General features: G+C 41.2%; 1 protein-coding gene across 1 annotated transcript; it reads left to right on the top strand.

Moving 5' to 3' along the window:
* The first annotated feature begins 378 nt into the window (after nt 1-378).
* ACAA2 (acetyl-CoA acyltransferase 2) lies at nt 379-25,994 on the top strand. Its single transcript, XM_038401610.2, has 10 exons — nt 379-568; nt 5,309-5,475; nt 6,525-6,653; nt 13,964-14,080; nt 15,082-15,229; nt 19,720-19,895; nt 20,881-21,010; nt 23,361-23,431; nt 24,153-24,307; nt 25,287-25,994. The coding sequence occupies exons 1-10, from the start codon at nt 553-555 to the stop codon at nt 25,369-25,371; spliced, it is 1,194 nt and encodes a 397-aa protein (XP_038257538.1). The 5' UTR covers nt 379-552; the 3' UTR covers nt 25,372-25,994.
* The last annotated feature ends 1,215 nt before the right edge of the window (nt 25,995-27,209 follow it).

Below are 27,209 nucleotides of genomic sequence, written 5' to 3'. Positions count from 1 at the left end.
GGGCCCTGGGTTTGGGGGGTCACACGAGGCGGCAGCAGCAGCGAGGGACAGGAACAGTCGCTTCCTTCCGCCGCTGCCCAAGGGGCGCGTCGCTCCCCCTTCGCTCTGCTTCGGCCCAGGGCCCTTCCCCGGCCTGGCTCTGGCGGCCTGCTCCCGCTGACTGCCCGGGACCAGGCCGCTCCCCTCCGCACGCTCTCAGGGTCACACTCGAGTCACCGCCCGGCCCGGCCCGGCCCACCGAGGACGGCGTCGCCCCAGGCTCCCCGGCTTTCCCCGCCCGCTCAGCTTTGCATCCGCAGGCGCCGATTCCACCGGCCCCCCGCGCCAATGCCATAGGAAGGGGGGGGGGGGGATTGCTGCCCTCCTTGCGCCTGTTACCTACAGGACCCCGCCTCTGGCGCGAGGCCTTCCCTTGAACAACGACGGTCCCCCCGCCCCCCCTGTGCCGAAAGTGCTTTTCCCGACGGGCAGTCACGTGCGCGGCGGTGGGGGTGAGGGGCGGGGTCCTAGGCAGTCCCGTCTTACGCCCACGGGCTCTGCCCCAGCCCAGCCATGGCCCTGCTCAGAGGTAAGACGCTCGCCCCAAACTAGCCCCACGCTCATGTCCCCCCTCAGCAGCCCGTTAAAGTCTCAGCCTCCGTTTTGCGCCGCGTTGTCGGGTGATCCCCCCCCGCGCACCCCCGTTGCCACGAAATAAAGGGTCGAGCGTCTGAAACCAGCGGGGCGAAGGCTCCGTTCTCAGGGGCTCTTCGCTGCAGCTCTTGAGCTGTGGTGCCCGCCGCTGCCAGCACCCTTGTGCCTAAGCGCCACAGGCTTCATTTTTTTTTTTTTTTTTTTTTTTGGATTTTGTTTATCATGTCAGCGGCTAAGGAGTCGTGTTTATTTTTAAGCTTGTTTTTAGGTTTGTTTGTTTTGGTTAATCAGGTTACATTTTCGCTGTGGCAGGGAATTATGCGGGTCAGACCCTAAGGAGGGTTGTTGAGATTCAAAAAAATAAAAAAAACTTTTTCCCTTACATGGTCAACATCACATGTCAAAATAATAAATAGCCTGAAGTCAAACTCTGAGTTTCTCAAACGGCATTTTTCTGACTTTGCCTAGCTGTAAGTTTGGATTATTATCAATGGAAATATGTTTCCCTCAGTTTGTGTGTGTAGATGGTGAAATCAACATATATCACCATTGACCGATAAAAATGTAATCCTGCCAAGGCTGGTAATATGTTTATGTATTATGGCAGTGGCTGTGAAACCGAGAACAGACAAACAACAGACAGAAAGGGGTGGTGGGAAGCCAGGGTTAAAAGATCATGAAATAAATATTTGTTCTGAAGTAAGCCTTTACTACACATGAATCTAGTTACTCTCTCTTTCTGTTTGTTATTTATTTAAAATTACTGCCCAATACTAGCTGCATTTCAGTGGTGAGCTGAGTAATACCAGAATAAGGCACCAAATACAGAGGCCAAGAACTGAGCAGGGCCCATTCTTTCAATTTAGTCTGCAAAGCACTTGGGGATCTTTCAAGATAAAGTGCAATATCTAAAATGTTACTGTTTTTAAATAGAAACCTGTAATAAGGGTGTGTGTTTGCATGGTTTTATATATATAAAATTGTTTGCATGTACGTTCTTCTAACATTCTATCTCCATTCCCTTGCCAGCAGTAAAAAGAGATACACAATTTTCTTTTCACTCACATACAATAATGGATTTTTAGTCGCTGCGTCTCTCTCCCCTCTCTGCGCCCTCATCTCATATCTCTCGCTCAGAAAGTGACTTCTTCAAAGCCTGTGTTGTTCTGTCTGATTAACCGGCATTGGGTCTATTAAATACTGCGTGCATTGGCCCCCCAGGAGATTGGACCATCATTTCACTACTGTAGTTAGCCTCCGGTGTCCTGGAATGCAGAAATCTCTGACAAAGTTGAAAACGTCAGTCTATCTGAAATCAGTATATAGCTGACTGGCTTTGTCTAGGAATCTCTCCGTGAACTATCTAATCTAAATGCCTTGTTTTCATTACACCCTGGTTTGTTTAAAGATTCAGGGGGAATAAACCTTTGGTTAGAAAACAGTTGAAGATGAACAAGAGGGCTTTGCCTGGCTAGCCCAAAAAGGCAGTGCTCTAAGTCCATAGTTTTAGAGCATGTTGAAAATATACTGGAAACTTTTTAAAGAGTGTGCTCTGGGTCACCAGCCTCAAGCGCTCTGACACCCTATCCCAGGTCATACAACTCAGAAAACCATGGGAAGCAGTCACACTTTGGCTCTCCATAGATTTGGGTGTATTTTTACATTACAATTGTATTTCCTTTCCATCCCTTTAAAAAAAACCACAACAAAACCCAGTGTGCCATATTAGCTCCAGAGCTTGAATTTATCACATTCACAGTCGTATCATTAACCATCTTTCTATCTTAGTTAACCTTTGGAAGTAGATTCATTTAAGTCAAAGGTGAATTGTGCTGGCCTTATTTGTTTGCTGTCCAGAGAAAAAAACTGGGGGAAAGGTTAAAGCATTGCTTGCCTTGCTCCGTGCGGAGCCTTTGAACAAGATATTTTGGTAACGTTAAGACCTCTGCATTCACTAACTCTTTGATCAGTCTCTTCGGTGCTGATGAACCCCGGACTTGGAAAAGCCCACTGACCAAAGCTGTCATTAAAGCCCTACATCATGATTCAGGGCCAGCACCGTAGTAAAAATCCCAGCATCCTTCCACTTGCCAACAACACTTTCATATCCTGACTGAACTTGTGTAATTGTTTAAGGTAAAAGTGTAACATTTTAGCATTTCTCAAACGGGGGTTCCAACCCAAAAAAAGATTGCAAGACTATTGTGGGGGGGTGACAAGAGTGGCGGCTGGCCAAGCACCCAGCTCTGAAGGCAGTGTCACTGCCAGCAGCAGTGCAGAAGTAAGCATGGCATGGTATGGAGGGGTTGTCACTCTTTTTTAGAGAGGTCATCACAGCCTGAAATATTTTGAAAGGGGGTCCCAGCAAAAAAAGTTTGAGAACCCCTGTTTTAGCACATCTGTAAATAACAATGGATGCTCTCAGCAAGGGTAGATTGTATATGAGATTGAGGTGGTAAAACTCATTGCTTATTTACTTACATTATAAACTTTTCAGATAGGAAATGTCTTTTTCCTTATGTGTTTGTGTAGTGCTCGGTATCTTGGGGCTCTGCTCTGCTCCACGAGTAGGCTCCTAGGTTCAGCCAGAGTACAAATAAGTATTATTATTATGGTTTAGCTTTGTGCCTGGCTGACAGCGTAACTGTAGTGCAGAATTTCAGTTGTGAAATGCTATACTCCTCAACAAGTTATTCCTACTGAGTGGGACCAGTCTGTAGTGGGCTCTGCTGAGTCAGAACATAGTTGATGCTAGTTCATCAGTTAGCAAGAGCAAATGGGACAAATGCCCACTTTTGCCAAAAAAGTCAGGCCGGCTGGGACAGAGCTTAATAAAGGGACTGTCCCAGCCAAAACAGGATGTATAGTCACCCTATTAATTCAGGATCCTCATTCTCCTGTGTTGGCACAAGATTTTTCCAAGTGTTCTTATGGTTCCTTAACTTTCCATCACTTTCCATCATTTCCATTCATAACATGGGGTTTGGATAAGAAGTCCTTCTGTTCAAAGTTATGTATGGGGTTTTTGTTTTGTTTTTGAGAATGCTGGATGTCAGTAATCCATGGTCATTCTATACATTTTAGGTCAGTCTGCTGTTTTCTAGTTTCCTCTCCCAGAAAATAGTAATGACTTCAGATGTTTCGTAATGGCCATGAGGGAGAGCAATAAATCAGAGTGTTTTTCTTTTTACCTCTCAACAAAATGCATGCTCTGCCTTATGGCAACTCCCAGAAGGTCTTCCAGGCAAATCAGGGATATCAGATGTCTCAGTCTCCAACAATGCATCCAGTCCTCATCAAGGTGGGCAAGCTTGAACTTTGGTCAGTTCAGAAGGTTCCCTTAAACTGGCAGTTCTTTTACAATATCCATCAATTCAATCACAAGCATTGTGAGCTCCAAACATATAAAAAGAGTGGGAGAAACAGAAGGCAGTTTTTCATTTCGGGGTAATAGATAACACATGTCTCTGGTAGAAGGTCTTGACATATTCATGAAGATAAATACTGGCCTAAGGAACAATCACTGTCATTTTTCCACACTATCACATCTTCATACATCCTCTTAAAGTTTCTTACAATACATTTAGATACCTCATGGCAAGTGTCACATCACCTTTCACCAGACAAGAAATTGAGGAAGTAGCTATGGGTAAAAGTTCATGGCTTGCTCCTAGTCACTTTTCACCTAGAAGCAGAGAGTTTGTTTTTACAACTTATGTTCTATTTGTGATATAGAAAATTAAAGTTAGGCTATTTCTCTTCACTGTGTGTGTGTGGGGGGGGGGGGGTACGTATGAGATGCATGCACATGCAATCAGCTGAGGTTTAATTTGAATTTTTTTTCCTCAGAAACCATGAACTTTAGATGAGGGAATTACTTTTTTTTTTTTTTTAAGTAAAAGCCTTTAAAATAAAAAAAAAAAATGAGGTAATTTAAAATCATGTGTTTCTGCATAGAGTCTGCCTTTTGTGCTTCCTGGTGTAAGCGAACAATTTACTGATGGCAGTTAAAGAGAAATTTCCCCAATAGGCAATTGTTGTCCATTTGGGGCTTTCTTGTGCATTCTTCTTCTGAAGTATCTGGTACTGACCATTGTCAGAAATAGGACGTTAAACTAGATGGAGCACTGGATTGATCTGATATGAGAATTTCTGTCTATAGCACATTCAAGCTCCCTTATTTTCCTCTAAATCCCTCTTTAAAAAACACTTATTCAGGGAATCCTTCTCAGTTTCTCCTTCTGACTCTTCATTCCACACATGCCTCCTTCTCTGAAATATTTTTCCAGGCTATGTCTGGTGTATCTTGGATTGTAAGGTGCTCAGGTTAGGGAGGGACCATATTTTCTTTGTTTATACAGCCCCATGTAAATTTATAGCACTGTACTAGTGATCTTACTGACCCTCTGGGTGCTGTAATCCAGTGGTTCTCAACCTCTGGTCCTCAGACCCCTGGTATCTGCACCTCCATATGAAATTTTTTTAGGCGTCCACAAATGAAAAAAGGTTGAGAACCCCTGATGTACTCCACCTCTGCTATTTACCTGCAACATCTCGTTATTTAATCTCCATTCATCTTCCACACAGATTTGATCCATATCTCAAGAAAATCAAATGAATCTTGTCCATCCTCTCCCTAATTTAAATCTATGGATTTTTCTTGTTTGTGTTCTAGGTGTGTTCATTGTTTCAGCCAAGCGAACACCTTTTGGGGCTTATGGAGGTCTGCTCAAGGACTTCACAGCCACTGACCTGACTGAATGTGCTACACGTGCTGCACTGTCTGCTGGCAAAGTCTCCCCTGAGATCATTGACAGCGTCATTGTGGGTAATGTCATGCAGGTTGGTAGGATGGAATAATTGCTGGTACCTGGTTACTTGCTGAACACCTTTCCCTAGTGCATTTCTACATATAACTGCATTTGTTGTTCAATTGGTTGCCACTTGCCGCTCAATTGAATGAGCCAAAAATAAATCAAGGGGCTGGAAATACAAAATATTAATAATTAAGTGATTCCCTTTTATGTTTAAGGGGCTGACCATGTTTCCATTGACCTTGTTTGGACCAGGATAATTTAAACCCGGGAACCTGTCTTTCTGTGAAATGCAATCTGATTAAAAAAAACAGTTTGTATTCTCACTGAATTTCAAGCCCCTGGGTATACTGCTCTTCTTAGTAGTCCATGACATCAGAGTTAAAACTGAACAAACATTATTTTCTTTGGGTTTTAGTTAATTACCATTTTGCTGGAGACCATGTAACAGGTTGGGGCTTATAATACCTGAGAACCCTAGAAATTCTTTGAAGAAATGCAAAATAAATGTAATATCTTATAGATTGCACCAGACAAGTTAGTGGCCTGGATGGGTGGATGAAACTGAATAAACAAGTCCTTGTCCCAAAGAGCTCACCGGCTCAAGGCACAATTGCTTACAATGCAGTAGCCTGTACTCACCCACATGACTAGGTCACTAGTTTGTTTTGGACAGGCTGACTAAGTTATTGGTGGTCACCAATCAGGATGTGGTGCTTTGCCAGGAGGCACCCTACTGAGTGTGTGGTTATCCATTAGTGGAGGGAATGAGTTACTATTAGCCCCGATACCTCACTTGAAACTTTTCAGCTGCAGTACCATTTTCAGGCTGATAGCTCTGGTGGGAAAGGGTCTCTCCTTGAAATAAGTTCAGACACCTGCCTTCAGGAGATACTTTGGGAAGAGATTTCTTGAAACAATATAAACGCTTCCTGTGGCTTATAATTGTCGAGGAATCGCGTCCTCCAGAACTAACATTTACCTGAGGTATTGGGTATTCTATTCTGAGCTGATTGAAACAGCTGTTGTCCAAGTACATTAGCGGTTTACAAATGCTGCAATTTTTTTGCTTTACAGAGCTCCTCAGATGCTATTTATATTGCAAGGCATGTCGGTTTGCGTGTGGGAGTTCCTATCCCAGTTCCAGCCCTTACTGTCAACAGACTCTGTGGTTCTGGTTTCCAGTCCATCGCCAATGGATGTCAGGTACAATACTTGTTCTCTGAGTATGGGCTACAATTATATATTATTCATAGCTGTTCTCAAACTGCTATAGTGAGAGAGGGGATGTGTTCTGACCCAAGTGCTGTGTGTTTGAATTAGCCAAAGAATTGCTCTCTGCTGAACGCCGTGGTGGTGTTCAGCTGTTATCAGTAAGTGATCTCCTGTGAGCATCCCAATAAATATATATTTTAAGGAGGAATTTAAAGGTGCACGGAGTGCCTTGGAACTAAAAATCAAATGCATTTGTTTAACTTTCCATATTTATAGGGATTTCCCATGGAGCTCTGGTGATGCATACAACAGTTCAACCTTCTAAAGACATTCATATAATTAGTGTAAAAAAAAAATCATTAGGGCTAGTTGAAAAGGGGATGGGGGACAAGAAAGCAGCCACTTTTACAAAATTAAAGGTACTTAAACTGCACTAAAACACCTGTGGCTGGCCCGGTCAGTTGACTCAGGCTTACGGGGCCCAGGCTGCAGTGCTGTAAAGTTGCTGTGTAAATGTTCAGGCTCGGGGTGAAGCCCAAGCTCTAGGACCTTGCGAGGGGTGGGAGGGTCCCCAAATCTGGGCTCCAGCCCAAGCCCAAACATCTACACTGCAATTTTTAGCCTCGCAAGCCCGAGTCAGCTGCCAAGGCCAGCTGCGGCCATGCCGCAGTCTCTTATTCCAGTGTAGACATACCCTCAGGAAAGTTCATCTGTGTTGCAGATGCACTCTGTTCGCTTCGTCATGGAGCCTGATTCTGCACCGACTTGAGTCAATAGAAGCAGGTTGGGCTTCAGAAGTTTCAGAGTATTTTTAGGTTTCAGAGTAGCAGCCGTGTTAGTCTGTATTCGCAAAAAGAAAAGGAGTACTTGTGGCACCTTAGAGACTAACAAATTTATTAGAGCATAAGCTTTCGTGAGCTACAGCTCACTTCATCGGATGCATTTGGTGGAAAAAACAGAGGAGAGATTTATATACACACACACACAGAGAACATGAAACAATGGGTTTATCATACACACTGTAAGGAGAGTGATCATTTAAGATAAGCCATCACCAACAGCAGGGGGGGGAAAGGAGGAAAACCTTTCATGGTGACAAGCAGGTAGGCTAATTCCAGCAGTTAACAAGAATATCAGAGGAACAGTGGGGGGTGGGGTGGGAGGGAGAAATACCATGGGGAAATAGTTTTACTTTGTGTAATGACTCATCCATTCCCAGTCTCTATTCAAGCCTAAGTTAATTGTATCCAGTTTGCAAATTAATTCCAATTCAGCAGTCTCTCGTTGGAGTCTGTTTTTGAAGCTTTTTTGTTGAAGTATAGCCACTCTTAGGTCTGTGATCGAGTGACCAGAGAGATTGAAGTGTTCTCCAACTGGTTTTTGAATGTTATAGTTCTTGACGTCTGATTTGTGTCCATTCATTCTTTTACGTAGACACTGTCCAGTTTGGCCAATGTACATGGCAGAGGGGCATTGCTGGCACATGATGGCATATATCACATTGGTAGATGCGCAGGTGAACGAGCCTCTGATAGTGTGGCTGATGTGATTAGGCCCTATGATGGTATCCCCTGAATAGATATGTGGACAGAGTTGGCAACGGACTTTGTTGCAAGGATAGGTTCCTGGGTTAGTGGTTCTGTTGTGTGGTGTGTGGTTGCTGGTGAGTATTTGCTTCAGATTGGGGGGCTGTCTGTAAGCAAGGACTGGTCTGTCTTAGCGGAAGAATCTGTCCTATCTCGGGGCCTCTCCTTTTGCCCCTCCACCCCCACGAACATGATACAGTTCTGTGGTGACCTAGAATCCTATTTTCGACGTCTCAGACTCAAGGAATATTTCCAACACACCTCTGACCAACATATTAACCCACAGAGACCTTCCTGCCAACACTACAAAAAGAAGGATTCTAGGTGGACTCCTCCTGAAGGTCGAAACAGCAGCCTGGATTTCTACATAGACTGCTTCCGCCGACGTGCACGAGCTGAAATTGTGGAAAAGCAGCATCGCTTACCCCATAACCTCAGCCATGCAGAACACAATGCCATCCACAGCCTCAGAAACAACTCTGACATCATAATCAAAAAGGCTGACAAAGGAGGTGCTGTCGTCATCATGAATAGGTCAGAGTATGAACAAGAGGCTACTAGGCAGCTCTCCAACACCACTTTCTACAAGCCATTACCCTCTGATCCCACTGAGAGTTACCAAAAGAAACTACAGCATTTGCTCAAGAAACTCCCTGAAAAAGCACAAGAACAAATCCGCACAGACACACCCCTGGAGCCAGGACCTGGGGTATTCTATCTGCTACCCAAGATCCATAAACCTGGAAATCCTGGACGCCCCATCATCTCAGGCATTGGCACCCTGACAGCAGGATTGTCTGGCTATGTAGACTCCCTCCTCAGGCCCTTCGTTACCAGCACTCCCAGCTATCTTCGAGACACCACCGATTTCCTGAGGAAACTACAGTCCATTGGTGATCTTCCTAAAAACACCATCCTAGCCACTATGGATGTAGAAGCCCTCTACACCAACATTCCACACAAAGATGGACTACAAGCCGTCAGGAACAGTATCCCCGATACTGTCACGGCTAACCTGGTGGCAGAACTTTGTGACTTTGTCCTGACCCATAACTATTTCACATTTGGTGACAGTGTATACCTTCAAATCAGCGGCACTGCAATGGGTACCCGCATGGCCCCACAGTATGCCAACATTTTTATGGCTGACTTAGAACAACGCTTCCTCAGCTCTCGTTCCCTAATGCCCCTACTCTACTTGCGCTACATTGATGACATCTTCATCATCTGGACCCATGGAAAAGAAGCTCTTGAGGAATTCCACCATGATTTCAACAATTTCCATCCCACCATCAACCTCAGCCTGGACCAGTCCACACAAGAGATCCACTTCCTGGACACTACGGTGCTAATAAGCGATGGTCACATAAACACCACCCTATATCGGAAACCTACTGACCGCTATTCCTACCTACATGCCTCTAGCTTTCATCCAGATCATACCACTCGATCCATTGTCTACAGCCAAGCGCTACGATATAACCGCATTTGCTCCAACCCCTCAGACAGAGACAAACACCTACAAGATCTCTATCATGCATTCCTACAACTACAATACCCACCTGCTGAAGTGAAGAAACAGATTGACAGAGCCAGAAGAGTACCCAGAAGTCACCTACTACAGGACAGGCCCAACAAAGAAAACAACAGAACGCCACTAGCCATCACCTTCAGCCCCCAACTAAAACCCCTCCAACGCATCATCAAGGATCTACAACCTATCCTGAAGGACGAGCCATCGCTCTCTCAGATCTTGGGAGACAGACCAGTCCTTGCTTACAGACAGCCCCCCAATCTGAAGCAAATACTCACCAGCAACCACACACCACACAACAGAACCACTAACCCAGGAACCTATCCTTGCAACAAAGCCCGTTGCCAACTCTGTCCACATATCTATTCAGGGGATACCATCATAGGGCCTAATCACATCAGCCACACTATCAGAGGCTCGTTCACCTGCGCATCTACCAATGTGATATATGCCATCATGTGCCAGCAATGCCCCTCTGCCATGTACATTGGCCAAACTGGACAGTCTCTACGTAAAAGAATGAATGGACACAAATCAGACGTCAAGAATTATAACATTCAAAAACCAGTTGGAGAACACTTCAATCTCTCTGGTCACTCGATCACAGACCTAAGAGTGGCTATACTTCAACAAAAAAGCTTCAAAAACAGACTCCAACGAGAGACTGCTGAATTGGAATTAATTTGCAAACTGGATACAATTAACTTAGGCTTGAATAGAGACTGGGAATGGATGAGTCATTACACAAAGTAAAACTATTTCCCCATGGTATTTCTCCCTCCCACCCCACCCCCCACTGTTCCTCTGATATTTTTGTTAACTGCTGGAATTAGCCTACCTGCTTGTCACCATGAAAGGTTTTCCTCCTTTCCCCCCCCTGCTGTTGGTGATGGCTTATCTTAAGTGATCACTCTCCTTACAGTGTGTATGATAAACCCATTGTTTCATGTTCTCTGTGTGTGTGTGTATATAAATCTCTCCTCTGTTTTTTCCACCAAATGCATCCGATGAAGTGAGCTGTAGCTCACGAAAGCTTATGCTCTAATAAATTTGTTAGTCTCTAAGGTGCCACAAGTACTCCTTTTCTTTTTGAGAGTATTTTTAGCTCTCACACTTTCTGCTGATGTACCCACTTAGGTAGTTGAAATAACTAGCAGTGTGGAGAACTGAGAAACTTCTGATATGTTTTTATGAAAGAGAGTGACTCGCCTTGTGGTGTTACCTGTTGGGTGTTGCACAGTTAACTTTTTTCTTGAAACAAGACGAGCAATGCAATGACAACGGGGAAGTCACCTAGCATGAGTGAACCTGCTGGAACTCAAATCACTGAGGGGTAACTAATGTAAATCCCTAGACTGCTAAACAATTGGGTAGAAGTTCCCCTTCTGAGGAATATTGGGTTCAAGAGGCCCAACAGACAAAGAACTAAGAATTGTATTAAGTGGGCAGCCTACTGTAGAGGATCTTAATGGAACTGACATGAGACTAAACAAGAGGGACAGACCCTGCTGAAAGGTTTTGAAGGACTTTGAAACCTACCAGGTCTCCATGAGGAAGGTGGGTGACACCTGGTAAGAAATGCATACGTATAAGCTGTTTGTTGTGTTCAAGATACATTTTCTCTGTAATGCTTTTGTTTCAAATGACTACTTTTCTGTATGAAGGTTGGTTGGTCACTGGTAAATTCAGTCATAGCCCTTGGGATAGAGCAGGACAGCAAATACTGAACTCAAGCTTCTTAAGGTAATCACAGTGAGTTGAAGGAAGAAACTGCAGCTTAAATTTCCAGGCAAGAGAGAGAACACATGTTCTTTAACACAAAAGAAGTGATGGCTAGAGGCCTGAGACCTGAGTGGGGATGTTACAAAGGGGTCAAAGATGCAGTTACCCTGGAACTGTGACAGCAGTGACTTGTATTTCTAAAATGTCTGTCCTCCAAGGATCTCGAAGCACTTCACAAAAACAGTTTAATAATAGTAGCCTCCTTTTAAAGCAAGGGAAATAGAAATTAATGACTTTGTGCAAGTCACAGTATGTTTAATGGAACAGCACTGGTGAATAGCACTCAGATCTCCTGACTTCTCTTCCTCTTTGTCTAGTGATTATAAAATCTGCCTCTTCTCCAAACATTTCTAATTAGACAGATGTTCAGTGTGTGCTCTGATAGGGATTCACATATGAAGTTCACCATATATAAGGCTTTTTTTTTATTTTTTTATTTTTTATTTTTTTAAACAACAGCAGTTCACCTCCTTTCCATTCCTATAACAAAAACAGTTGATTTGGTTAACAGTTTGCATGTTGTCACAGTCAAGAAGCAGACCTTTCACTGTACCCACTATTTTTCTGCACTAGAAAAATACATTGAGGTGAGCTACCTTGATGTACATCTCTCAGGTTTTTATTGTATAGATTTCAGCTGGTAAGGTCTACCTTGGCTTCCACTATTTTAGCAGTGAAATTATGTTTTACTGTTCACACAAGACAGTTTATCTACCCTTCCTTTATCCAAGGATGAAACATTTCATATCATGATTTAATTTTGTTTGTGCAGAGTGGTGGTTGAAGAAGACAGGCGCCTTATAAAATTAAACAGTGTTTTGTGCAAGTTGAGCAATCATACAGTTAAAAAATAAATGTCCATTTGAAAAAATTCTGCCACAAAAACAAATTCCTTAAGATTAAGCAAATTTTAAAATTGAGGTTATAATTCTTGAAACTGATCATAACACACTCTCTTTTGGCTTTGTATTAGAAAGATACACTGAGGTTAGCTACTCTGATTGAGGTCCGTGATGTATCTTTCTAGTATAGACACACCCAAGAGTATTTGTTCGTTTGAATGCAGAGAGTAAGGTTATAATTATAAGGTGAAGTCCAAATTTTCTTACTGGTCATGGAGTTTTTTATGAAGGTGTCCATTATTTACCACAAAAAAACCTCTAACACAATTACTTATAGTTTTTTACGAGACTTTCACAAAAATTGTTTTACAAGGTGCTTCCCTTCCCTGACAGAATGGTGCTGCACAATTTAAAATACAATTCCAGTAATACACTTTTTTGATGTTTGGCTAATAATAGTCTATAATGAATTAATATAAAAACAGTTTCAAACTCTGTCTGCTCACTGTATAATACAGTAGAACTTCAGAGTTACGAACACCTTGGGAATGGAAATGGTTCGTAACTCTAAAATGTTCGTAACTTGAGCAAAACATTATGATGGTTCATTCGAAAGTTTATAACTGAACATTGACTTAATACAGCTATGAAATTTTATTATGCAGAAGAAAAATGCTGTTTTTAACCATCTTAATTTAAATGAAACAAGCACAGAAAGTCCTTATCCTATCAAATCTTTTTTTTTATTTCCCTTTGTTTTTTTACTAGTTTACATTTAACACAGTACTTTACTGTATTTGCTTTTCTTGTCTCTGCTGCAGCCTGATTACATACTTCCAGGTCCAAATTACATGTGGTTGACTGGTCAGTTCATAATTCTGGTGTTCGTAACTCTGAGATTCTACTGTAGATTTCAAAATATTCCTCTTCAATTAGAAATCAGTTTAGCAAAATGTTTGAGGAGGCAGTGTGTCCTAATGGTCAGAGCAAGGGACTAGGAATCTGGACTCCTTAGTTCCGTTTCGGGCTGTGCCATTCACCTGCTGTATGATTTTTAGGCATGTCACCTAGGCCAAGTTTTCAAAAGCTGCCGGTGTTTTTTTACCCCACAAAAGAATCATATGGCCTGATTTTATTTGTTTTATTTTTGTAGAAGTACTGCGTGCCCACAACTCTGAAGTCAGTGGCAACTGTCAATGCTCAGCATCTCTGAAAAATTAAGTCCAGTATATTTCAGGCCAAGCACCCAAACTGAGAGCCACTTCTGAAAACTTTGGCTTTGATCTTGCTCTCTCTCACTCTCTCTTCACCATACCCTCCTTTCTATAAAATGGGTATAATAGTGCCTCACTGACCGGGGAATTGTGCCCTTTCATTATTCTGTAAAATTTTTGAAAATCCTTGTCAGAAAATGAGTACAGCATAAGCATTAATTATTTCTTAAATTATGCACCTAGTTTTCTAATTGGCAAGGTATGTTACTGAAGCAATTGCTGTTGTCTGTGAAAATAAAATACCCTAAAACCTACACATGACGCATCTGTATTATTTTAATAGGAAATTTGCCTTAATGAGTCAGAAGTGGTTCTTTGTGGTGGATCAGAAAACATGAGCCAGGCTCCGTACATCGTCCGAAACATTCGATTTGGAACCAAATTCGGAACAGATCTCAAGGTCGGATAATGTAATTTTTTTGTTTTAATTAGGTCTCATTCACAGAGCAGGAGAAAACACTGGATCCATAATCTTGTAACCAAAATTAATGTGGATTCGGTTCAGACTCAGGTTTTGAGCTGTTTTATCTAATGTACAACAGTTTTATCAAAACAGTCAGTCTGATCCAGCTAAGCTTTTGTTAAGACTGCCAGCTTTCTAACTATTCCAGAATTATTTTTTTAATACCTATACTGAATTAAACACCATCCATTAACTCCTAAACTTTCAGAATTCAGCTTAGTTGATACATTGCTTCAAAATACTGAACACAATTGAAAACCTTTTCTGATAGTCTTCCATTGCATTCCCACGATTCCCTCCTGGGATCCAGAAAGGACAGATGAGTTTTCCCACACTTCTCTGGTAAACAATTCAGAGAGTGCAGATTAGTGCAGCCCTAAGAATTATGAGATGTGTTCCAAGAAGTCTTAATGGCACACATGAGCGACAATCACACTTAAGTGAATACAGCAAATGAAGTTCTGTTTTGTAGTGTAACTTTTCACACTCCAGAGATGAAACTGGTATGTAGATAACTCAAGGTAACTCTGCAGTGAAGACATATCTGCTGAGCCCAGGCTGAGTATTTGAAGGGTTGGCAGTTTACTTGAGCGTATTTGATTTGGAAATTGTTGAAAGACAAACACAGCTATTTTCCCCAAATCCCTTTTGATGGTAGAACTGCACATTAAGCTTTTTGCTCTGTGACATTGTTGATTTCACCAGTTTTCTTTGTGTACATTGTCATTTCAGTTCTGCTACTGTTCTGGTAACCAGTTACATAGAAATACTTTTCACATGCAGCTGCTTCAGATAAAGTTTTAAAACATAATTAGTTACCAACATATATATATTTTTTAAATGATAACTTCTAAAGCACAGGTGAATATCTTGTTAAAGTACTAATACTGTAATATTGATTCTGCATAAGACTTTCCCTTTAATAATGTTTCTGGCAGATGGAAGACTCTCTGTGGGCAGGCCTAACAGACCAGCACGTTAATACCCCAATGGCAATTACAGCTGAAAATCTGGCTGCAAAATATAACATCTCGAGAGAGGACTGTGACCGATACGCAATGAAAACACAGCAGAGATGGAAAGCTGGTCAGTAAACTTTGAGAATTAAAAGTTAGATGGACATCATCAACTTCAAATCCAGTCAAACTATAAAGCACCAATTTAAAGTAGTTTCAGGTTGTACACCTGTCCCCAAGTTCCTCTGGCAATTTTTGTTTAGTTTAACATTTTTTCCTTAAAAAAAAAAAAAAAGCGTCTGAATCCTCTGTTGCTGAAGGCTAGTCTACACTAGAATCACTACAGTGACGCAGCTGTACCGATGCAGTTTCATCGCTGTAGCGCTGCTAGTGCAGATGCTCTCCCATTGGCATAATGACTCTACCACGCTGAGTGGTGGTAGCTTTGTCAGCAGGACAGCTTCTCCCGTTGACATTGGCTGTCCACACTGGTACTTATGTCGGTGTAACTTGCATCGCTGGGGGAGTGACTTTTCCACACACCTGAGCAATTTAAATTATACCGAAGTAAGAGCTAGTGTGTACAAGCCCTGAGTGGAAAAACCTAAACAAACAAGCGTAACTACAGTTCTCAAACACTAGTGAATTTACTAGAGTCAAGTTCTCAAGCCTATTCTGGCAGATCCCATTGCATGATTGGGACCGAACTGACGATATACACAAAATGCTATTAAATGTCCACAGAAGACAAATGTTTTTTAATCCAGTAATCTCTTTCAATTAGTTATTTTAGGAGCTACTTGTAACACCAATAGGTCAAAGATTTCCAGGTAGAAATTATATTATTTTCATTTATCTTAAGTTGACTCCCTCCTGTTAACAGTAGTTTTTCAGCAGATTTTGCATCATTACAAATGATCCTCCACCTGCTGCCAGAAAACCCATTACCTGTTTTAATTCATGTTTTCATGGAGCATAGAAGTTAAAGCACAGGACTGGCATTCAGGAAGTAATTCTGATCTCTAGTCCTGGCTGTGCCACTGAGTTGCTGTACCTTGGCCAAGGCACTTAACATCCCCTTTGCCTCAATTTCTCAATCTGTAAAATCAGAATTGCCCACTCTGTAGGGGGTGTTGTGAGGCTTAACTCAAAGTGCTTTATAAAGTGCTGTTAGATCCTTGTGTGGAAAGTGCTTTTAGAAATGCAAAGCACCGTTATCTTTCCTTAAAGTACTGTTATCTCTCCTGTGTTACCCTTTGTTTTTTGCATGATGAAAAGATAGCCTATTTGCTGGTGCTGGTACAGATATATTGCTGGTAACTGTACCAATGCTTTGCTGTAAGGAAGGAAGCCAATATTCTTCCTAGTGATTGAACCCACAAAGCCCAGAGCTCAGTTACGTTCTGCAAATGCTCGTGTTCCACTGGGCCAGCATTTTTTTTTTAAATGGAAAACAAGACAATAAAGTGACTACTTTCTGAAAGTGATTCCCTAGTTTAAAAAATTAATTGCCATTATTCATCCAAACAAGACTTATTTTACTTTGAATATAAATGAGAGAGAGTGGTTTGAAAATACACAGTGGGTCCGATGAAGTGAGCTGTAGTTCATGAAAGCTTATGCTGAAATAAATTTGTTAGTCTCTAAGGTGCCACAAGTCCTCCTTTTCTTTTTTTTAGTGCAGAGAGGTTTGTCTTTGGGAAAATTATTAAAACCCACACATGTACTGCAAAGAGTGAGTGTGTTTCCCAGAGGCCATGAGAATGCCGGGGAAGAAGTTATGACTGTACGAGGAACGTGTCTGGTCTCAAATAATAATTAGGGTTGTCGATTAATCTCAGTTAACTCACGCAATTCAAAAAAATTAATGGTGATTAAAAAAAATTAATTGCGATTAATCTCACTGTTAAACAATAGACTACCAACTGAAATGTATTAAATATTTTTGGATGTTTTTCTACGTTTTCAAATAAATTGTTTTCAATTACAACACAAGATACAAAGTGTGCAGTGCTCACTTTATATTATTATTTTTATTACAAATATTTGCACTGTAAAAATTATAAACAAAATAAATCATATTTTTCAATTCACCTCATACAAGTACTGTAGTGAAATCTCTTTATTGTGAAAGTGCATTTACAAATGTAGATTTTTGTTTGTTTGAATTTGAGTGCAGTTATGTAACAATGTAAAACTTTAGAGCCTACAAATCCACTCAGACAATTACTCAGACAAACAAGTTTGTTTACATTTATGGGAGATAATGCTGCCCGCTTCTTATTTACAATGTCACTTGAAAGTGAGAACCGGTGTTTGCGTGGCACTCTTGTAGCCCATATTGCCAGGTATTTACATACCAGATATGCTAAACATTCGTATGCCCCTTCATGCTTCAGCCACCATTCCAGAGGATGTGCTTCCATGCTGATGACACTCATTAAAAAAAATAATGCGTTTATTAATTTGTGACTGATATCCTTGGGGGAGTATTGTATGTCTCCTGCTCTGTTTTACCTCCATTCTGCTATATATTTCATGTTATAGCTGTTTTGGATGCTGACTCAGTACATGTTGTTCATTTTAAGAACACTTTCACTGCATATTTGACAAAATGCAAAGAAGGTACCGGTGTGAGATTTCTAAACATAGCTAAAGCACTCAACCCAGGGTTTAAGAATCTGAAGTGCCTTCCAAAATCTGAGAGGGATGAAGTAGGGAGCGTGCTTTCAGAAGTCTTAAAAGAGCAACACTCTGATGCGGAAACTACAGAACCCGAACCACCAAAAAAGAGAATCAGCCTTCTGCTGGTGGCATCTGATTTAGATGATGAAAACGAACATACGTCGGTCTGCACTGCTTTGGATTGTTGTTGAGCAGAAACCATCATCAGCATGGTTGCATGTCCCATCATGCATCAACCAGCATTCCACAGGACGTGTGAATCTTATTTACATGCCAGATGCGCTAATCTTGCAACGCCAGCTACAACAGTGCCATGTTAATGCCTGTGCTCGTATTCAGGTGACATTGTAAACAAGAAGCAGGCAACATTATCTCCTGCAAATGTAAACAAACTTGTTTGAGAGATTGGCTGAACAAGAAGTAGGACTGAGTGGATTTGTAGGCTCTAAAGTTTGACACTGTTTTATTTTTGAATGCAGTTATTCTTTGTACATAATTCTACATTTGTAAGTTCAACTTTCATGATAAAGAGATTGCACTACATTACTTGTATTAGGTAAACTGAAAAATACTATTTCTTTTGTTTTTTACAGTGCAAATATTTGTAATAAAAATAAATACAAAGTGAGCACTATATACACTTTGTATTCTGTGTAATTGAAATCAATATATTTGAAAATGTAGAAAATATTCAAAGAGATTCAATGAAATGATATTGTGTTATAGTTTAACAGTGCAATTAATCGCATGATTAATTTTTTTAATTGCACAATTAATCACAGTTAATTTTTTTAATCGCTTGACAGCCCTAATAATAATAATAATTTTAGGACCTGATCTGTAAGGACTCATGCATGTGAGTAACTGAACTCATTTGAGAAGTGCCCTTAAGAGAGTAAAGTTTCTCAGATGGATAACTTTTTGCGGGATCAATAGAGTACAAAAATTTAAAAACAAAAAATGTGTAACTCAAGTATCTCAAATATGAAAAGGATCCTCTGGATCCTTTGGATATTGAGGGCAAATCTGTCTCAGGCAGTTCTATATCCAGTCCTCATTCCAGTCTACTTGGTATATTGGTATATCTAAATTTGTTTATAAAAGTATTTGTCTATCTAGCAGAATTGAAGCCTTTCTGTATAGGACACAAGTAAGTGACCAGGTCATGTACTTTTCTTGGGAAAAATTTCTGCCAATTCTCAAGGAGAACTTACTGTGCCTGACCAGTCAAGTTTTGTTTTTTTCTAGCTATAATACCATAATCCACACCCAGGCTTGTACGGAGTTTCCTGTGTGTTGCCTCCTTTCTTCAGGACGAACTGCAGATGTCCAAAACCCTCTAGCCCCACTTTCTTCCCCCCCCCGGTCCCCTTCCAGGCAGCAAGTGTCTTGTATTTGCAAGCTGGAGAGCTAGGCTCTGTTGGGTCCAGCGGCCGCTAGTGGCAGCACCAATTCTGCAGGGAAAAATGAAATTCTGTGCAGAACATTAATTACACCAGCTGAAGATCTGGCACAACGTGTTTCTCCCTTCTTGTCTCAGTAAACTGTGTAGCTTTCGAACTCTCTGACAAGCCATACAGATGTAGAACCAACAGCAGGACAGACTGTACATTGGAGATGTAAATGCTAGTGCATATCCACTCAATACTGTTCAAATCTAATAGTAAACTTCAAAATCACTATTTAAGCCTGAAACACTCAAATTTAAAACTGGGAGACTCTTCACTATAAAAAAAAATTAACTATTTGCATTCTTTTGCCCAAATTAAAAAAAAACAATTTAAATAGAATAAATAAAGTCTCTAAATACCTACATAGACAAGTATAAAGTTGATTAAAAATTAAAGTACACGTTTGCCTGCACTGATCCCTGCACTGATCAGTCACCTGCTGCTGTTTAATTATAATTCTTGTCATTTCTTTCTGCTACTCCAGCTCATGATTCTGGTTACTTCAATGCTGAGATGGCGCCAATTGAAGTGAAAACAAAGAAAGGAAAACAGACTATGGAACAGGATGAGCATCCTAGACCCCAAACCACCATAGAACAGCTGGGAAAGCTCCCTCCTATCTTCAAGAAAGATGGGACTGTCACTGCTGGGAATGCTTCGGTGAGCTCACAGACTATAAGGAGTTAGAATTTTGATCTGAGATGGGTTATATGTAGAGTAGGTTCTCATAGTCTTTCTTCTCTGTACTTCTTGCTTGCAGAGATGGTCTTGGGCTGCCAAGAGTGGCTTCTGCAAAAAATAATTCTGATTCTGGAACTCAAATTGCAGTACAAAGCTTGGGCCTGGTTGGCTTTGTCAACACCCCTACAACGAATGAGTCTTCAGTTGCCTTCTCTCTTCTAGAAACGCAACGCCGTAGAGTAGCCACTGCTGCCAGCATTATGCTGGTACCATCACCCTTAATAAGGCATCCACACTTTCTCATCTGCCTTGAATCAGTATTGCTGCAGTTTTGACTTTGCACTGATTGTGTGGAACTCTGCTGGGACTAGCTGATGTTCTTTCCTTCATGGACAATGAGCATTTTAAATTATTCAGGAGTCATGGGCTAGATCTCTGCTGAGCTGTGCTTTGTGGAGGACTTAGCAGCGTGACATTAGATACCCTATCTTTTGGCCTAAATTTTATAGACTAGTAGATTTGTTAAGGCCAGAAGGACAACTGCAATCAGCTAGTCTGACCTCCTGAATAACACACAGCACAGATGGGAAAACATGGTACAAGTATTTGTAAAGTGTCATTTACGCTTAATAGCCCTAAAAATTATTTAATGTTAATGATGACCCTAGTCCACATATTGACTTTTAAAGTATCTGAAATAGATTTACGGGGCAGAGAATCCATTTTACTTCCTTTTAAAACACTGAAATATATAAAATCTCAATGTCTAGTATTAATTTTCAAATGCCACAAAATAAGAAAAGATTTTTAGTATTTAGAACAAACTGACCTTTAATAATAGAATTGTGTATTAAATGTGTGTAATAAGCAATTGCCATCAGGTTTCTCTTACATGAATATCTCTGGCAAAAAATGATTGTGCCATTAGTACACTGAGAATGTTTGTTTTTCTTTTTATTGCAAGGGAGTATGTGATGGAGCTGGGGCACTTGTCATAGCCAGTGAAGCGGCACTTAAAAAGCACAGCCTCACTCCACTGGCTAGAATAGTAGCCTATCATGCATCTGGATGTGACCCCAACATCATGGGCATTGGTAAGTAGCAGTGCAGCAAATCTTTTGGTAGCATGAAAAAATATGAAAGTATTCTTGTGTTGGGTGTTCTGTGGAGGCCTTGTGCTGAGCCCAATGGCAATGGAGGAACAGTTTATGTGAGTTGCTTATTATAGGGGAGACTGCTGTCAAGTCTCTCCTATATCTGACTGCGGAGTGGCACTGATCTCTTTGGCGTAAAGAATGATATCTGCAGTGATGGGCCTTGACCATTAGGGGATAGGAGGAGCTGTAGCTCACGAAAGCTTATGCTCAAATAAATTTGTTAGTCTCTAAGGTGCCACTAGTACTCCTTTTCTTTTTGCGAATACAGACTAACATGGCTGCTACTCTGAAACCTGTCAGAAAAGAGATTCACTCGTTAGAGCCTCATCTCATAAAATGACACAACATAAAAGTATTTCAGTATGGGAGGGGAAAACCCCAGCAAGTTCTGTTGTTCCCTACAGTACTCTCTGCCCTGCTTTTCCCAGGCTAGTGTTCAGTGACTCAAGTAAATAGAGCTTCTCCCAATTCTCCTGGGAGCCTGTTTGGCAGCTAGCTAGGACATTGTTCAAGATATTAACGTAATTTCCCATGCTTGGTTTCATCCCATTTTTCCCATTAGAGAACTAACAATTGTTTCCTTCCTTGGCACTCACTGTGTATATTACCAGGTGTGTGGTGGGATGTCCAACACTCCTACACACATATGCACGTGCAAAATCCTCGCTTAGGCCCTGGTCCCAAGGCCAAATCCTTCTATTGACTTCAGTGGGCTTTGAATCAGGCCCTTTATTCAGTTTATTCTCAAGGCCTGGTTTTGGTTTTTACTTTAATATTTTGTGGAAATTTATCAGTGTTTTTATTACAAAAATTAAACAATTGAAAATAGGTACAAAAATTAACTTTGTTTTCTTGAAAATAATTGGGTTAATATTGGGGGACAGGTAGACATAAAAAAGCAACAAAGAGAACTGTGAGTATTGACAATAAGAGAAGTTTTATGCTGTCATTTATTTCATGAACTCTACGTTAACAAGTATATATTTTCCACTACATTGCCTTATTAACAGGCTTGCATTTACACTAAGAAGTGTTTATGTTAATAAATTAGTCTACCTAATGTAGTGTATATGACTTTCTTAACATAACCAGTATTTTCATGCAGTTGGGTGGTCCAAAATTCAGGTGAAAGTTCGTAAATACTGAATAATAGCTTTTGTAAAGTCTGGGAGTATTTTTGGTAAAAATTGGTAAAAGCCAAAAAGAAAGGGCATTAGTTATTCTTTACTTACCTCTCTCTCCAGTCTCTTATTCATTTTTGTTGTTTTTATTAATATTCTTCTGTCTTGGAGTTGCCAATATCTTTTTAGTATTGAAGTCCTCCAACTATTCATGGGGAGGTCATCCCAGTGTTGTTTAAAAAAATAATCTGTCTCCTCTCTAATGTGCTATTTCTTCACATCGCAAACTCCTATCCAATTTGCTTTTCACTAGTAGTCCAAATTCTCCCTTAACATTTATGTTTTTCAAGTATCTCTCTGGATTGTGTGTCTCTGTGTTTTGGATTAATTTCCCCTCAGTGTATTTGATTAAATTAGGTTGTAGCTGAGTTTCATTAGAAGGGTGATTTTTGTTTTTGTTTTTGTTTTTTTAAAAAACCATCGCCCCCCGTAATATCCACCAAAAAATAATATCCACTAACCTCAAACTTTATGGCTTAGACCTGAATCTCCTGAGGAACAATTTTTCTACCACAAATGCTGTGAGGTAACTCCCAGTTTGTGACACACACAACTAGACACCAGTTCACTGCAGTTGAAAAAGTCTGTCTTTATTTATGTACTTTGTATATCTGGAGAGAACAAGTGGTTTGGGGGAGAAGATCGGGGCATTGGCAGCTGCCTCGTGAACCTCCTGAAGACTGCAGGAAGGGAAAACGCCCCAAAAGTAGTGTTAGACCTCATTTGGATTGGCAAGAAGCTGGCAGGCCCCAGATTGGCTAGAGAGCTGTATGGTGTGTTGAGTAGGAGCCTGAAGGAGTGGGTGGATGTAGAGAGAAGCAGTAATGAGACTTCTTAAGCTTGTGGGTTAGTGGGTTGAAGAAGTTCCCCACTAGCCACTCCTAAGGGTTCTTGTGTTTTGGAGCCCTCAAATTGCTTAACAAGACACTTGGTTAAGTTGTCACAAACCACCAGACACTTACTAGGGGCCCACAATAGGTTGGGGAACCTGATGAGCACCCTCAGGCTCCCAGGGTGGGGCTTGATGAGCCTATTTATGTACAATATAGTTTAAATGCTTATTGTAAAATTCTTCAACTATTCATGAATGTATAATTTTGAAATAGGCCCTGTGCCTGCCATTACTGAGGCCCTGAAGAAATCAGGACTCTCCCTGAAAGACATGGATTTGGTAGAGGTAAGGAGAGCAGTGTGGACAGAAAGGTTGTATCTAATTAGGAGCAGTAGTAATTAATAATCTAATGAGATGTGTTTAATCTAGAAGGTTCTCCTCCGTTGTATGATGCACTGAAAGGAAAGCCTAGAATGTGGCTGTTGCAGTGACTGCTTTTGGCCATTTAACTAAGTATCTTTCAGTACTTCCTCTAAACTCCTCTTTTCAGGAGCTTAAAACTCCTTTATTTAAAAAAAAAATCACGTAGTCTGTAACTTGTCGAGGAGTGACATGCTCTCTTGGGCAACAGAGACTCTAAGATGCTAATTTTTAAATATGTCCCCTGGTCAGTGGTGACTAAAAGTGATTGCCCTCTGTTAGCTGCCTTCTACTATATGGAAAACATGTTAGCGGCCCTGGTCCAAGCCTAAAAGGCAGGTATCCATATTGCTGCTAGTATTTTTATTTTTTATTTTTATATTTAAAAGATGCTGTGGATTGATTGGTTTTGAAGACTGAACTGTCCACTTACTCACTAGAGATTATCACTGCAGGTCTGGTTTGCAGTCTCTTGGTGGAGTGGGAAGGGGAATCTTACACTGCTGCTTTGTTAAAGACCTGTGCTCCATGTTCTATTTAAAAAAATTAAAATCTTGAACTTACAATTGCAAAGAGAACCTTAAAAATGTGAATTCTGATGGAAAGTCAAGCGTCTACATTTTGATTGTGTCTGTGCTGTTTTCAGGTCAATGAGGCTTTTGCTCCTCAGTATTTGGCAGTTGAAAAAGTTTTGGGCCTAGATCCTGAAAAAACCAATGTCAATGGAGGTGCCATTGCTCTAGGTCATCCCCTGGGAGCATCAGGGTCAAGGATCACTGCTCATCTGGTTCATGAATTAAGGTGTGTATGTAGCTGAAGCTCTTGATAAAACACGCAACACTGTTTGCAAAGCTGATGCAAATACAAGGGGTTGTGGATGGACACTGTATAGCTGTAAAATCCTCTTCCTCTCCTGCCATTCAATACCCTTTTAGAATCCCTTCACTGGCTTCCCGTCTCTCACTGCATCACTTCACATCATTATCCTTAACTTCAGGGTCCTGCAATTCCACTCTTGTTTCCTCCTACTCTCATTCCAATTGTCGCTGCTCCCTTTAGGTCTGATCTTAAACCCACTGAAGTCAATACAAAGACTCCCCACACTTCAGTAGGCTTTGGATTAGGCCTTTTATTTCTGCTCACTATTAGCTCCCTGTTGACCACACACACCCTGAAAACTCCCCACTTCTTGTTCCTCCACTGCTTTCCCTCTCCTTCAAACCTGCTTCCACAAATTCTTCTGTGTTGGTCTCCTCAAGAGTGATCTTTTTGCACTCTTAACATGAACAGTTTCCTCGTGGTTTTGAATGTCTTGAGGGCAGAGACCATGTCGTCTTATTTTTGTTCATACTTCTGCAGTACTTTATCGATATTTGGTAATAAAGCAAACCTCAGCTAATGTGCATCTAACAGAGCAATGCTGCAGTGCTTTTAGAAGTTTACTGAATTATAAAATGATATTCCATTCATGCCATTTAAACTACATTGAAACCTGAGATTTCCAATTACTTTTCTCTTTCGTATCCTGAACTTCAAAGAACAACTCCATCATACTATCCTTCAGAATGCCCCAGATCAACCGGTCTGAATCCCGTTGAAAGAACATTTCACCTTTTATGCTTCTGTTTAAAATTTTATATATATATTTTTAATGTTCCAAAACACCTTGTCTTTAAATGTTCATGTGAAAACTCTTGATAGTCAAAATGCATTGGGAAACAACTAACTTCCTTTGTAGTAAATCAGGGAGACAATTTCTGTTTTCACTGTTTCTGTATAGGCGCCGTGGTGGCAAATATGCAGTTGGGTCAGCTTGCATTGGAGGTGGACAAGGTATTGCTCTCATCATTGAGAACACAGCCTAAGAGAAATTGGGGACTTCAGTGCCTGTTAACAACTAACTCCGACTGTTACATGCTCACCAAATAAAGGAATAATGAAAAGATAATACCTAGTACAAATACAGAGCATCACTACGTAGCTTCATCTGGTGACCATCCTGCAAGGAAAAGGAAAGGCTGCGAAGTATGATTTCTGAACAAAATAACTTGATTGATTTTTTTTGATGATGTCTTCATAATTAAACTAAAAGTAAAGCCACTATAACTTCTCTCTTCTGAAATATTTCTTCACACTCTTTCCAGTTGAATAAAATTTGTCTCTCATTCCCCCTTAACTCTTCAGGAAATTATGTCTGCCTGTCAAATATCCACCAAACCTGCCTTACAGTGAAAGTGCCAAAGTCATGCGAATACGGGCTTTGATTATTTTTTTCAATCAGTTCTGTTGTCTAAGATAAACATCTTTGAAAATCCGTGTTCCTGCTGCATTGCCAGAAAATGTGGCTGTCTTTTTTCTGTTTGAAGATTGTCTCTACGTAAAGCATGTATTGCAGAATACTGTGTGCATTTTGTACTTGCCATATTGAAAGAACTAGGAGAAAACTGTGAAATCTCCAATATGCCTCATAATAAAACAGTAAAAATGATACTGAATTTGTCCTATTGATTTTTATTTTTTGTCCAAGAAAGGTAATAAGTTTAGATGACTTATTTGGGTCATAACCTTGCCAGTATCCTTCAGTGCTCAACATTCAAAAGTCCAACTGTTATCCGAGATGTTGTTTCCCATCCCTGTATTTCGAATGGGGAACTAACTAGTAAATGTTGTATAAATCTGAATCTTCAATGGCAATTGACATACTCTTTCAATAGGAGTCTGCTGCACACAACTCTTGGTTTATATACGTTACAATGGCCCACTGTTTAAATTTGTCCTGTAAGACTGTCCCTTTGTCATGAGTCCTTTAGGGAGAGCAGGTGAGGCAACTGACTGCCTCTGTAGCAAATGCTGCTCCAGCTATATCAGCAGGAAGTACTACAGTAACAGCACCTTAACCTTTACTGTACTCTCTGTCCCCTTGCCAGAGCACCTCAGCTCCACAGCTTGTCTCTACGACTCCACTAACTGATAAGTGGGAGACTGGAAGTCACTCTTCAACCCAGGTTTCTTTTGCTTCCAGGGAAATTCAGTTTACGTCGGACTTAGCTGACATTAAGAATTGTTGGATTTGGTGGATGATGTTCAAAGTGTATGGTCTGGTCTTTATACTAACTTCAGGGGCATAGCTAGAAGTGGAAGTTTGGGTGGGCCCCAGCGTAGGGCAGATGAGCAATGACCTGTCCCTGGGGCAAGTCCGGACTGAACTTCCCTACACCTGCATGTGTCGGGGGTGTCTGTGTTTGTCCCAGGGATGTAGCCATGGGTGAGCCTGGGAAGGCAGCAGGGGCTGGAGGGGAATTGGGGGCAGAAAGGAGATGGGGAGGGGAAGTGTCCTGGCTGGGTTGCTGTGTGTCCTGTGGTGAACCTACTGTGCTTCTGGAGTGTTGGAGACTGAAGCCCTGGCCAGGCTGCACCCCATGCTTTGCAGCTAAGTGGATGCTGCATCCATGGTCTTAGGATCCATCCAGGTCCCTGGAGTTGCCTAGATTCTCCTTCCTGCCCTTGCTCCGCATCTTCCCCCAAAGCTGCACTCCAGAGCCATCCCAAGCCCGGCCAGGAGCATCTGCCAAGGGGAGTGTACAATATACACTGTGGGGTATATCTATACAGCAGCTGGAGCATGCTTAATTTCTGCTTCCCAGCTCAGGGTGACAGACGTGCTAGCTGTATTGCATACAAACCCACCTGGACTCCCTTGTTA

Source organism: Dermochelys coriacea, chromosome 5 (assembly GCF_009764565.3).
Source record: "Dermochelys coriacea isolate rDerCor1 chromosome 5, rDerCor1.pri.v4, whole genome shotgun sequence".
In the NCBI taxonomy this organism is placed as follows: Eukaryota; Metazoa; Chordata; order Testudines; family Dermochelyidae; genus Dermochelys; species Dermochelys coriacea.
The sequence above is the reverse complement of the archived record's forward strand: the minus strand, read 5'-3'. Positions and strand labels throughout refer to the sequence as shown.

Bases quoted from the DNA above. Each gene is read 5' to 3' on its own strand.
- ACAA2 (XM_038401610.2), top strand. The intron at 15,230-19,719 runs GTCAGTAAACTT...CTGCTACTCCAG, and splicing joins ACAGCAGAGATGGAAAGCTG to CTCATGATTCTGGTTACTTC. The intron at 24,308-25,286 runs GTGTGTATGTAG...GTTTCTGTATAG, and splicing joins CATCTGGTTCATGAATTAAG to GCGCCGTGGTGGCAAATATG.